This window comes from Vanellus vanellus, assembly GCF_965231255.1.
Source record: "Vanellus vanellus genome assembly, contig: HAP1_SCAFFOLD_485, whole genome shotgun sequence".
Lineage (NCBI taxonomy): Eukaryota > Metazoa > Chordata > Aves > Charadriiformes > Charadriidae > Vanellus > Vanellus vanellus.
Window position 1 is genome coordinate 98,837 of NW_028127575.1, and position 13,102 is coordinate 111,938.

The 13,102-nt window shown below is 51.6% G+C and overlaps 1 protein-coding gene across 1 annotated transcript; it reads right to left on the bottom strand.

The window, feature by feature from the left end:
• Nucleotides 1-269: 269 nt before the first annotated feature.
• LOC309685191 (tektin-3-like) lies at nt 270-5,382 on the bottom strand (the record flags this gene model as incomplete). The annotated part of the gene is made up of 7 exons (XM_082501001.1): nt 270-486; nt 1,580-1,734; nt 2,561-2,783; nt 3,272-3,415; nt 3,665-3,735; nt 4,198-4,281; nt 4,825-5,382. 7 exons carry the CDS (start codon nt 5,380-5,382, stop codon nt 270-272), a joined length of 1,452 nt encoding a protein of 483 aa, XP_082357127.1.
• Nucleotides 5,383-13,102: the final 7,720 nt, after the last annotated feature.

A 13,102-nucleotide genomic window follows, 5' to 3' on the forward strand; every position in this document is an offset into this window, starting at 1 on the left:
AGAGGGTAGGACTGAATCCCCGTGGGTGGATTTACTCTTAGTCGCATACAAAGTATTTTCAGTGACTTTCTGGCACACCGTGAAAGTACAGTGGAAAGAGAAAAACCAAAGGCAAAAAAAATACCGGTAGACCGTATAACACACAAACAGATCATTTAATTTCTACTCATGGCTTTCACCAGGAAGTGAAACTCTAATCAAGTATTTCCAAAGCATCTTAGCCAAACTGGGAATCCCTCCCACAACAGATTCAGTGAGTTCAGCTGAGCCTAAATGGAACCCAGCAGCCGCACAGTGCTGGGAAAGGTCTTGCGCATGCCCATGCACTTCTCCTCATCAATGAAGAGTGTGTTGGCTTTGACGGCCAGGTCATGCTGCAAGACCGACTTGGTATGAACCAGCATTTGCAGGGTGTCCTCGGTGTCTCTCAGGCGCTGCTGGAGGCTCTGGACCGTCTCATTGATTTTGTGGACCTCGTTGACAAGGCTGGAAAACAGCAAGAAACCCTGGTTAACAGTGCCATCGTGGGGGTGGTTTCTAGCGTGGCATTGCTGAAGGGCCCCTTGGTCACAGGATTTCCCCCTTCAGCGTGCTCAGACTAACTCAGACCCCCTGTTTCTGGCAGACGCATGGGAAAGCTGAGGGCAGAGTTCCTCCAGACCTCAGCGGGGAGGCATGGTTAAGTCTGCTCAAAGGCTTTGGCAATGCGCAGCCGCCTCTCCCAGAGCAGCTCAGGCCAGCAAGAAGAGGGATGAGCAGGTGTGGTTTCCTGTTCCTGCTTGGTTTGGGGGGTTTGTTGGCTCCCCCTCCTGGATTTCCCTGTGCAGGCATCCTCCCCATGCCCACAGATGCACACAAAGAAAACAGGACATCTGGGAGAGGCTAAAAGTGAATGTGAAACAAGGGGAGGATGGAAAAAACCCTTGTTGTACGAGATGCTGCAAAGGCTGTGGGGCTGGGTTTCAATTGCTCTGAAAAGGCTTCAGCTGGAGTCTTGCCCAACGGGCTCCCAGGAGGGGTGAACTTTGGGGTGCCTCAGAGGGGGTGCTGCTGGGCGCTCAGGCCAGCCTACTTCTCCACAGCTCCTCGGCGTGCAATCCCAAACAGACCACTGTGTCCTTGAAAGGATTTCCAGTGTCCTCGGAGAAGGTGAGGACAGCCCTTTCTGCTTCTCCATAGGGGGCACCCTTCCTTGCAGTTCCCCAAAAGGAAGGGCCTAAGGGATCTCAGCAGGATCCTGTTGGAGAGTAAAGGGCTCGTCCTTCAAAACTGAGCACATCCAACTGCCGGGAAGCAGGCTGGAGAGAAGATGGGGCTTACCCAAGCGGGAAGAATCCATCCCCTCATGGGGTGCCATCAGGCTATACCCGGCCATGGTGTACAGCCTCCTTTGTGGGCGCAGAGCTCTCCCAGCACCCAAAGGCTGCAATACCTGCTCATTGCTTTTGATTATAGCAGTGCGCTTATGGAAGGACTGTTGAAAGAAAAGCCCATGCTTAATTTTTCATGCAGTGCTACCCCCGGGTGCTACCAGCCGTAACTCCTCAAGGAGCCCACCAGACCCACGCTCCTGCCTTACCGGAGCTGGGCAGTGTCCCGGCACAGCTCCACGTTTGGTCTGCGTGTGCGCTCGTCCAGACGGCTCTGAGCCACTTTTAAGGGAGGCCCTTGGTCCCTAATGGCCTTTTGGATGGCTTCCATGGTCTTCTCCACCTGGAAGATTTCCTGCAGCGTCTGGCGTAAAAAAGAAACCCATGCACAAATTAAATGTATCTTCTCAAGTGACAACATAATTACCCTTTCCTCTTGTCCATCTGCAGAACAATACAAGTTCAATAAGCAGACCCTGGGCTCAGACCCCTGTCATTCTGCTACACATCAAGGCGCAGAGCCAAGAGTAATTTTTCTTCAGGGAAAAACCTCTCTTGGCTCTTGCTGTCACATCAGAGGAGGTTTTGGAGCACTGATGGACCTATTGAATTCCCAGCTTCCCAAAATTACCGCTTGCTGGAACTAATCATCCATCAACAGTAACTCAGAGAGGGAAGGTTCTTCATGGATCCTCACTGAAAGACGTGGCATCAGCTCGCAGTGCTGCAAGCCCCGTCTTCCCTCAGTTACTCAATACAGTGTCGGGCACGTTTCAGGAAGCTTTCTATGAGACCCACAGCTCTGAGGCAGGTGTCCATCACTGATTTCCACTGACTCTGCTTGGCAAAGCAAACACACGCATGCCCGTGCAGCAGCCCCAGAGCACGGAGAGTGAAAGCACGTCCTTGGAGGAGAAGCAAGCCTGCAACCCCCCCAGCAGGCAGCCCAGCAGAGGCCCAGCAAGGCCGTTCTGGAGGGCAGCCAGCGCTTCTGAAGGAACTACCAGGAGATGCAACCAGCATTGGCATTTTCTGCTGGCAATCCCTGTGCTCGCAGGCTGCCAGTGAGGATGCCCTAGCAAAAACAGACCCCTTGAGATGAAATTACGGTGCCAACTCCTAAGGGTCCCACCTCAGGGGTGTCACTAGGAAGTGACAGTGACACACCGAAAGGGAGGGGTTCCGACTACCTTGGCCAGGTGGGTCCGGATCTTGCTCTTGGCATCGCCTGTCTCGCTGATGCGTTTGGTGAAGGCGATGTTCACCCTGTTGAACTGGCTCCGCATCTCGTTTGCCACCACCACCAGCAGGTTCTCGATGTTGTCCCGCAGCTTGGAGGAGGCCGCCCGTTGGCTCTGTGAGCGGAGGATGTTGTCGTCTGTGATCTTGGCCCAAGAGTCCGGCACCGAGATCCTTCAGGAGGTGAGGGGGAAGAAGAGGCCCCGGTAAGCCCGTAGTGCTGAAGCTGGACGTGGGCAGGCATGAAGCCTGCCTGGGAGCAGCACTGATTAAACGTATCTGAAATCTCCGTCTTTAATTTGAGCATAGGTTGTGGTTTAACTCTGGCCAGCAGCTAGGACCACACAGCCACTCTCAATGGAGGGGAAAGAGAAAGAACAGGACTCACGGGTGGAGATAGAGACAGTTTACTAGAACAACAACAGAAAATAAGAATGAGAAGAAGAGTACGAGTAAGGGTAAGAATAAAGGTAAGGTTAACAATAACAATAACAGTAAGAATAACAATAAGCAGAGAGAAACGGTCCCACTCAGGCAGCTGTCTCCAGGCGGGATGGACGTGCCTTGACAGTGGGCTGGGGACAAGCAGCTCCCTGCCAGGGAGAGGCACCGTGCATCCCGGGCACAGCTTGCTGCTGGCGTGCCGCCCAGCGTGCACTCACGTGGCATCGACCCGCTCCACCGCTGGGTAGTAGCTGATGCCGTGGGAGGTGCTCCTCAGGTGGTGACACTTGTCATCGATGCGGTGGGCCGCCTGCTTGTGGGCCAGGTCCCTCTCCAGCTCGTGCTGGGCCGCCCTGTTGGACCTTCAACATGCAAACAACAGCCATTGCTGGGGATGTTCAGGTGGAAGGGCTTCCTCCCCGCTCCAGTTCCCCGCAGCTCCCTCCCACGCAGCTCTGTCATCCCATGAGCATCACTGCCCACTTCCCGGGGAGCCCGCCTGGCTTTTCCATCTGCAGGGTGTGGGGAGAGGTCGGGGTCTGCTGGGGGTCCACATCACAACTGCAAATGCACATCAGCCCTACAGCATGACATAAGGAGCTCCTCCTTACGCGAGCTGGGCTTTGGCTTCATCCAGGTACCGCTGCATCTTCTCCTGGCACGACCTGATGACATTGACTTCCTGGGTAAAGGACACATGGCCCCATCATCAGTGTCTGTACTCAGTTGTCCTGATGCCACTCGTCCCCTCAGACCTCCCCAACCCTGCACACAGCAAGAACTTGCCTGCTTGTCTTTCTGCCCAGAGTAAACAGGCAGGGAGTGGAGAAAGTGCCCCCAAACTGCGTGCATGTCTTTAGTGCACTACTCCCTGAAGATGGTCACAGAACCCCCACACGCTACCCAAACACGCAGCTGCTCTTCAGCTATTCCTTCCTCTGTACGGCCAAGTCATACCCACACGGCGTGGGCATGCTGCTGCCTGGGGGAACCCCATCCCCTGGCCCAGCAGGTTTTGGGGGGGTTGAAGAGCTGAGCACCTCCCCAGCGGTAAGGAGCCAGGTAGGGAAGAAGGCTGCAAAGCCTCAGTAGGGCAGTTTAGGTAAAACTGGCTTTAACACATGATCTGGGTGGCCCAACTTACCGTGAAGAGCTCTTTCTCCACATCATCATGGACGAGGTCAATGCCCATCCTCTTCTCCCGCTGAAGCAAGCACTGCTGAGCGACCTGTTGGGGACATGCCATCACTGTTGGGTGCAGGGGCAGGACTCTCTATAGAGAGAGTCCCCATCTCAAGAAATGGAAGAAAAGAAATTCTAGGCGGGCACAGAGGGGACACCAGGGGAACAAAGTGCCCAGGGCGGCTGCTTCAGCTGACAACAAGAAACCGAACTGCACCGTATGCATCAAATCAACATGAGGAAGCACGCGTGTCCCAGCTGCAACCAGAGCTGTGGCACAGGCACCTGTGTCAGCCTTGATGCTGACCTCCCCAGGGTGTTGTAGGAAGACATGGGCTTCTGTCTCCCAGTCCAGGAATTTGGATGTTCCGCCTACACAAATATTTGGTTAAGCAAATAGAATTGTGATGAGCTCATAACGGGCTGATAGGGGATGCAGCAGATGGGAAGACATTGCAAACTTAACTTATGGTCTCTTCATAAAAACTCTCTAGGTCTTGCGGAGCTGCAGTGGAACTTAGACATTTGAATGGCTGCAGTTGTTCCAGCAGTAGGCTACAGCTTGCAGCCCACTGGACAGAGTGCTTACCTGGAGAGGGGCCTCCGTCTCAGCCAAGGCCCTTTCTAGTCTCTTCTTCATGTCTGTGAGCGTGTTGGTCTCCCCGATCATCTCATCCAGCTCACGGCAGAGCTCCCCTTTCCAAAACTCAATAGCATTCACACGTCCTCCCAGGCTTTTGGTGCTTTCTTCTTGTGTTTTCTTTGTCTGCTGGTATTTATCCCCAATCATGCGGGTGGTATCAACTCTCAGAGCCTCCGCATTGTGCCGGGAAGTCTCTGACTCTTTGTACTTGGTCAGGTTGGACCTGTACCAGTCGTCAGGGGTGTAGCGGGTGAAGAGGGTTGTTCTGTTGGAAATGTAAGGGAGTTTCTCGCTGGTGGTCATCCCCTGGGAAGTTTTGGAAAAGGGAGCCAAAGCTGGTTTGATGGCATCTCTTTTAGAGTAGGTGCTGGGCATCCAGGGGAGGCTGGAGCTCTGAGGCAACGGGTAGTACGGGAAACGGTCCTTATAGCTGGCAGTCATGGTGTTGATGGCAGGCAGAACCTTGGCACGTCTTGCCGTTAAGGGAAAGCCGACAGCCTCCATTCCTGACCACTGCTCTTCAAGTACTTGTCCTGCACAGAGGAGGAGATAGAAGACAACTTCCCTCAGTCAGCACCTGCACTTGCCTTCCTTCTTACAGCAACACATGCAGCTTCTAACACAAACAGCAACGCACACAGCACCCACAGGTCACCTGTACAGGCCTAAAACTCTTGAAAGCAAATGCCTTCTCACAGCACCCCAAGCATTTGTATCTGGAAAGGGATTTGAATTTGTTTAGTATCTAGCTTCAAGTATTGAAATGCGGAGAAAAGCAAAGCATGGCTGCTCAGGAGAATGACAGATATTAGCCTTCATTCTCCTCAAATCTGTCAATCCCGTGAAAGTGTAGCTGGTGATTGTCTTGTGTTCATTGGCTTCTTTGGCTGGCGTATGTGCTGATCTTCTAGTACTCCAGATGTCCTTTTCTCTTTCAAAGTGCCCTTTCCAGCCCCGATAGCTGCGCCCCTTTGGACCAACCCAGTGTGATTGGTGGGTCAGGGACTCAATCCTCACCCCCCACCTTCACTTGCATTGATGCTTTGCAGATCTATATCCAAATTTGACCCCCCTCCAGCTATTTCAGTCTCAAGAGAACAGCCCTCTCTTGACTTGCAAAGGAAGAAAAATGCCTACGCCTCACCTGACGTAAAATCGATGCACTTGGAAAGGAGAAATCCCAGACAGTCTTTTCAGAGGGGTGTGTAAACAGCAGCCTTGCAGGAGCCCTAGGAGGAATGGCCACACGTGAAGATTTTGCTACCGAGAACTGCATACGGCATTGTGGGTGCTACTGCTCTTTTCAGATTCAGGGTATCAGTCAGTTGTTGTCAGAAACATCATGCAGAGGGCCAGCAAATGTCCCTAACACACCGCATCTGAGGCCAAACCCTCAGGAGGCGACTCAGGAGGTACCCCATCCCCTCCCCACAGCTCCCAGCCTGGCTCAGAGCCCAGTGAAAGGTGAGGACACTGGTGTGCTGCAACAAGATGCCTGGGTGGGAGTGGGGTTTGACACAAAGCATGTGCTCAATCCCATCTGTTACAGCGTGAAAGCCACTTGAGTCCTTCAAAAATGGGAAGTTTGCATAAAAAAACCTTTCCCATAATGGTACATACTCACCCGAAACCTCCAGAGGCTTGGGAGTGCCCGGGAGGGCGGCTACTCCCTGCTGTGCTGTGGGGTTCGGTGGCAGCACTGCCAGACACTGCAGCGTCCCCAGTGCCCTGTGTGACACAGAACCAGGGCAGCGTTGCCAGGGGCGCAGGGCGCTCAGGGACCGGGTTCTGCCTGGGCAGCTCCCTGCAGCCGCTATGGCAACCTGATGCAGCCCTTTGGTGCCCGGTGCTCTTGATGGGCAACCCGGGGCCACCCGTGGGCAGCTCAGTGCAGACTCCGGGCAACCAGACTGCCTTTGCTGGGACAATTGATCCCGTCCCTGGACAACTCCCGCTGCCATCCATGGGCAACCCAGTACAGCCTTTGGGCGTCTGCTCCGGCCAATCAAGGGGACTTGTCTCCAACTTTTGATAACACCCATCAGGCCAACTGTCAGCACCCCTGTGCCCCATTGTCCCCAGAAGAAACATTTTCATTTCCTTCATGTTACCACTTGAGGTTAACTGTGAGCTATGTATATGGCTCATCAAATACTCAGGCTGATACAGCTGTCTTCTCATTGCCGCCTTTGGTTTCCTCCTGTTTTCCCACCTATTGCAGCTGCGCACTGAGACCGGACCAAATGTTTTACAGCTTCTCAGGGGTGCACTGACACCCTGCCCCACCGCTCCTGCTTTCTGTGCACACGTACACACGGAGCCGGCCTCCATGAGAAAGCAATGCCTCTGCTGCCAAAGATCTGAGATAGAGAAGAACTCCAACTGTTTTCTGTATACAAAGGTTAGCACACTTTGATTTCACTTTAAATACATGTCTTGCTTTAGTCGGGTTAAAATCGACTTCATGGCATAGGGAAACCAGTCAAATTCACAAGCTACGGGACTGTCGTGGTTTAGGCCAAAATCCACTACTGGGGACCTGTGGCACCCCAGATGGCACCGACAGATGCTCCCCTCTACCCCTCTTCAAAGAGAGAGGCAGAGGAGGAAAAAGAGACTTATGAGTTTAGAAGGAACTAAAGTACTTTAATGAAGTATTAATAATAAAAGAAAAGAAAAAATGAAAAATAGACACAAAACCCTATCAAGCTCCCGAGATGACAATGACGTCACCGGCTGGCACTGGGGCAGTCCCAGGCTGGACGCAGTGACGGACGGGAACTGGATTCCAGATCTGGATTCAGAATCGGGATCACAGGCAGATGAACAGAGTCCTCCTCAGACGTCGGCCATTGAAGGAAGAGCTGACCCTTTGATCCCTCAGCTTTTATACTGAGCATGAGGCAGATGGGATGGAATACCCTGTTGGTGAGTTTTGGGTCACCTGTCCTGTCCGCTTCTCCCTGCAGGTGGGACTCCACTATGCTTTTCCGCTTCCGACCCTCCAACGGGGCAAATAACAAAGTTGGTTGGCCTTGGGGGTTATAGCAATAAGTATAAGCAGGAGCCTCTCTGCATACCATGTCTGGGCATCAGCTACAAACAAGTGGTCTTATCACTCTGAGAGAGTGAACGCTGTCTGCACAATATGCAGTTAATTTCAGTAGTTAGAAGAGGCCCAGCTAACAAGCGAAGTTACTGAACAAAATTGGTTCTGTTTTACCTCAAACCAGGACATTCCACCCCTTATTCCATACCATTTGCATCTTGCTCAGATTACTATTACTTTTATCTATCAAATTTACACACACACAGATTATATATATGAGATGGATACATGCAGGTCACTCATCTATGGTTTACATTTACCTACAAAAGTTATATGCAAAAGTCCATTTAGTTCATGATTGCAGGATCTCATCTCAGGGCAGGAAAGATGGTACGAAATTCACTCTGGTTTGTGCCCACGGATAGCATGTTCATCTTGAAGAGCTTGCTGGATGCCACTTGATGAAGCTATCTCAGGTTTCATCACCTCTCTATTATCCTGAAAAGCACGTATGGAACACTGTTAGTATTATGTAGTGATCAGCATCATACTGCTCAGGATTCAGTATTCTCACCAAGGGTTAAATTCCCTTGAGGTACACATTGACCTTCTCCATCCTTCAGCATCACCCACCAAGTACATCCAGGTCCTTGAGCAAAAACAGTCCCACGAATGGGTTTGCTTTTGCCTGAAGCAGGAAAAACCCAAACAGTTTTCCCTAACAAATTCCTTCCATGCACCACAGGGACTTGATCCCCTTCTACAGTATGTAAAAGGTCTGATTGAGCAGGACCAGCTCGATTGATGGATCCCCTGGTGTTAACTAGCCGGGTAGCTTGCTCTAAATGCTTGTCCCAATTTTTAAAGGTTCCACCCCTCCTATTGCTTTTAGGGTGGTTTTTAACAGTCCATTGTATTGCTCAATCTTCCCAGAAGCTGGTGCATGATAGGGGATAGGATATATCCACTCTACGCCATCTTCTTTTGCCCAATTACTTATAACATTGTTTTCAAAATGAGTCCCGTTGTCTGACTCAATTCTTTCTGGGCCGCCATGTCGCCACACGACTTGCTTTTCAAGGCCCAGGATAGTATTCCGGGCAGTGGCATGGGGTACGGCAGAGCTTTCCAACCATCCGGTGCTTGCTTCCACCATTGTAAGCACATAGCGCTTACCCTGGCGAGTTTGAGGGAGCGTGATGTAATCAGTTTGCCAAGCCTCCCCATACTTATATTTCAGCCACTGTCCCCCATACCACAAAGGTTTTAACCATTTAGCTTGCTTGATTTCGGCGCATGTTTCACAGTCGCGGATAACCTGCGCAATAGTGTCCATGGTTAAATCCACCCCTCGGTCATGGGCCCATTTATATGTTGCATCCCTTCCTTGATGACCGGAAGTGTCACGGGCCCACTGAGCTAAGAATAGTTCACCTTTATGTTCCCAGTCCAAGTCTGTCTGGAAAATTTGAGCAGCCTGATCCGCTTGCTGATTGTTTTGATGTTCCTCGGTGGCCCGACTCATGGGTACGTGGGCATCTACGTGATGTACCTTTACGACTAGGTTCGCTAGCCGCTCAGCAATGTCTTGCCACAGCTCAGCAGCCCAGACGGGTTTATCTCTGCGCTGCCAGTTGCTCTGCTTCCACTGCTTTACCCACCCCCACAGAGCATTTGCCACCATCCATGAGTCAGTATAGAGATAGAGTATTGGACACTTTTCTCGTTCAGCAACATCTAACGCCAGCTGGATGGCTTTTACCTCTGCAAATTGACTCGATTCACCTTGTCCTTCAGCAGCGTCCGTGACTTGTCGTGTAGGACTCCACACAGCAGCTTTCCACCTTCCATGTTTTCCTAGAATACGACAAGACCCATCAGTAAACAAGGCATACTGTTTCTCATTATCTGACAGTTCATTATATGGTGCAGCTTCCTCAGCACGTGTCACTACCTCCTCTAGTGCCTTCCCCAAGTCTTTGCCTTCGGGCTAATTTGTGATGACTTCTACGATTCCTGGGCCATATGGCTTTCCTATTCGAGCTCACTGCGTGATTAAGGCAACCCACTTACTCCAGGTAGCATCGTCGGCATGATGAGTAGAAGGAACTTTACCCTTGAACATCCAGCCCAGTACTGTAATCGGGGCGCCAGGAGGAGCTGTGCCTCAGTACCAATTACTTCTGAAGCAGCTCTAACTCCTTCATATGCTGCCAAGATTTCTTTCTCAGTTGGAGCATAGTTGGCCTCGGAGCCTTTATATCCTCCACTCCAGAATCCTAGGGGTCGACCTCGAGTCTCCCCTGGTGCTTTCTGCCAGAGGCTCCAGGTAGGGCCATTGTCCCCGGCTGCAGTGTAGAGCGCATTTCTAATGTCCCGTCCAGTTTGGACTGCTCCAAGGGCTACTGCATGCACAATCTCTTGTTTAATTTGCTCAAAGGCTTGTCATTGCTCAGGGCCCCACAGAAACTCATTTTTCTTTCGAGCCACTTCATAGAGAGGTTTCACAATCTGGCTATAACCTGGAATATGCATTCTCCAGAAACCCACAACACCTAAAAAGGCTTGTCTTTCCTTTTTGTTAGTAGGTGGGGACATAGATGTTATTCCGTTAATCATATCCGTTGGGATCTGGTGACGGCCATCTTGCCACCTAATTCCCAAGAACTGGAGTTCTCGTGCAGGTCCCTTGACCTTACCTCCTTTAATGGCAAAACCTGCTTTCAGAAGAATCTTAATTATTTTCCTACCTTTGTGGAAAACTTCTTCCACCGAATTACCCCACACAATGATGTCATCGATGTATTATAGGTGTTCTGGAGCTCCACCCTTCTCCAGTGCGGTCTGGATCAGTCCATGGCAAACAGTAGGGCTGTGTTTCCACCCCTGGGGCAGTCGATTCCAGGTGTACTGGACACCCCTCCAGGTGAAAGCAAACTGTGGCCTGCACTCTGCTGCTAAAGGAATAGAGAAAAAGGCATTAGCAATGACAATTGTAGCATACCATTGGGCTGCTTTTGACTCCAGTTCATACTGAAGTTGTAGCATGTCTGGCACAGCAGCACTCAGTGGTGGTGTGACTTCATTCAGGCCACAACAGTCTACTGTTAATCTCCAGTCCCCCGTCAGACTTTCGCACTGGCCATAGAGGGCTGTTAAAGGGTGAGCGAGTTTTGCTGATCACTCCTTGGCTCTCTAGCCGGCGAATCAGGGGATGGATGGGAATCAGGGAGTCTCGGTTGGTGCGATACTGTCGTCGATGCACCGTGGCAGTAGCAATTGGCACCTGCTGATCTTCAACCCTCAGCAGCCCCACAACAGAAGGGTCATCTGAAAGACCGGGTAAGGTAGACAGCTGTGTAACATCCTCAGTGTCTACAGCTGCTATACCAAAAGCCCACCGATACCCTTTTTGGTCTTTAAAACACCCTCTCTTGAGGTAGTCTATGCCAAGGATGCACGGAGCATCTGGACCAGTAACAATGGGGTGTTTCTCCCATTTATTCCCAGGTAGGCTCACTTCAGCCTCTAATACAGTCAGTTCTTGAGATCCGCCTGTCACTCCAGACATGGTGACAGTTTCTGCCCCTTTATGATTCAAGGGCAATAGGGTACACTGTGCACCAGTGTCCACCAGGGCTTTATACTTTTGTGGCTCTGATGTGCCAGGCCATCGAATCCACACAGTCCAATAAATTCGGTTGTCCCTCTCCTCCTCCTGGCCGGAGGCAGGGCACCTCTAACGTTGACCGTAGTACCTACGATTATCAGATCGGTTCGTACCTGGTCCGTAGGATCGCCTACCGTAGGTCAGAGCAGCCTTCCTCCTGTAAGAATCCTTTCTTCTATCTGCTTCATTTTGCAACTCAAGCACCCGTGCCTGTAGGGCTGACGTAGGTTCTTCATCCCGTTTCTTCATGTCTTCTCCATATTCACAGAGGCAAAACCACAGGATATCTTGTATCGGGTTTGATTTCTCTTGAGTCAGAGGGTGTTTTTTCTCTTGAGTAGGAGGGCGTTTCTTCTTAGCAGCTGCAACATGGGTCTGTGCAGGGAAAGAAGGAGTTTTTCCTCCACCTTGGTTAGTTTATCAAACAGTTTATCAGTTTGCTCAACTCATCGGTTTGCTCATCAGTTTGCAGAAGGAGAGAACTCAAGGGATAAGGGGGAGTGGAGTCAGATCCCTCCTCGGAGAGGCAAGCGAAACCCCTCACAGCCCCCCTCACCATCCCAATTGCCCTTGCATAATAGGTATGGGGCTTTGGAAATCGAGGACCAGGCGATTGAGGATGGAAAGGATGATCCCTCCAGTGAGATGCCCAGTGCTGGGCACCCACCCCCACACCTCAGGACTTCCTCAACCAAGAAAGAAAGCAAGGTAATTGTAGTAGGTGACTCCCTTCTGAGGGGAACAGAGGGCCCTATCTGTAGACCGGAGCCATCCCACAGGGAAGTCAGCTGCCTGCCTGGCGCCAGAATTAAGGACATACAGAGAAAACTCCCTTCCCTGGTTAAGACATCAGCTTACTACCCACTATTGATATTTCAGGTAGGTGGTGATGAGGAAGGTACCAGAAGGAGGCAGTTGGCTTTCTGGGCTGTGAGCGCACATTGCCGCCTCATGCTAAGCAGGTTCCCACCAGCCAGCACCCCCAAGTCCTTCTCGGCGAGGCTGCTCTCAATCCATTCTCCACCCAGCCTGTATTTGTGCATGGGATTGCCCTGATCCACGTGCAGGACCTTGCACTTGGCCTTGTTGTACATCACGAGCTCGGCACGGGCCCGCCTCTCCAGCCTGTCCAGGTCCCTCTGGATGGCATCCCTTCCCTCCAGCGTGTCGACTGCAACACGCAGCTGGGTGCCATTGGCAAACTTGCCGAGGGTGCGCTCCATCCCAACACCCATGTCACCGGCAAAGACGCTAAACAGCGCCAGTCCCAATAGCGACGCCTGAAGAATGCCGCTCGCCACTGGTCTCCACTTGGACATTGATCAGTTGACCGCAACTCTTTGAGTGCAGCCACCCAGCCAATTCCTTCTCCACCGAGTAGTCCATCCGTGGAACCCATGTCTCTCCAACTGGGAGACGTGAACGTTGTGTGTGACAGCGTCAAATCCTTTCCGGGTAGGTGATAGTTGCTCTTCCCTTATCCACCAACGCTGTAATGCTACATT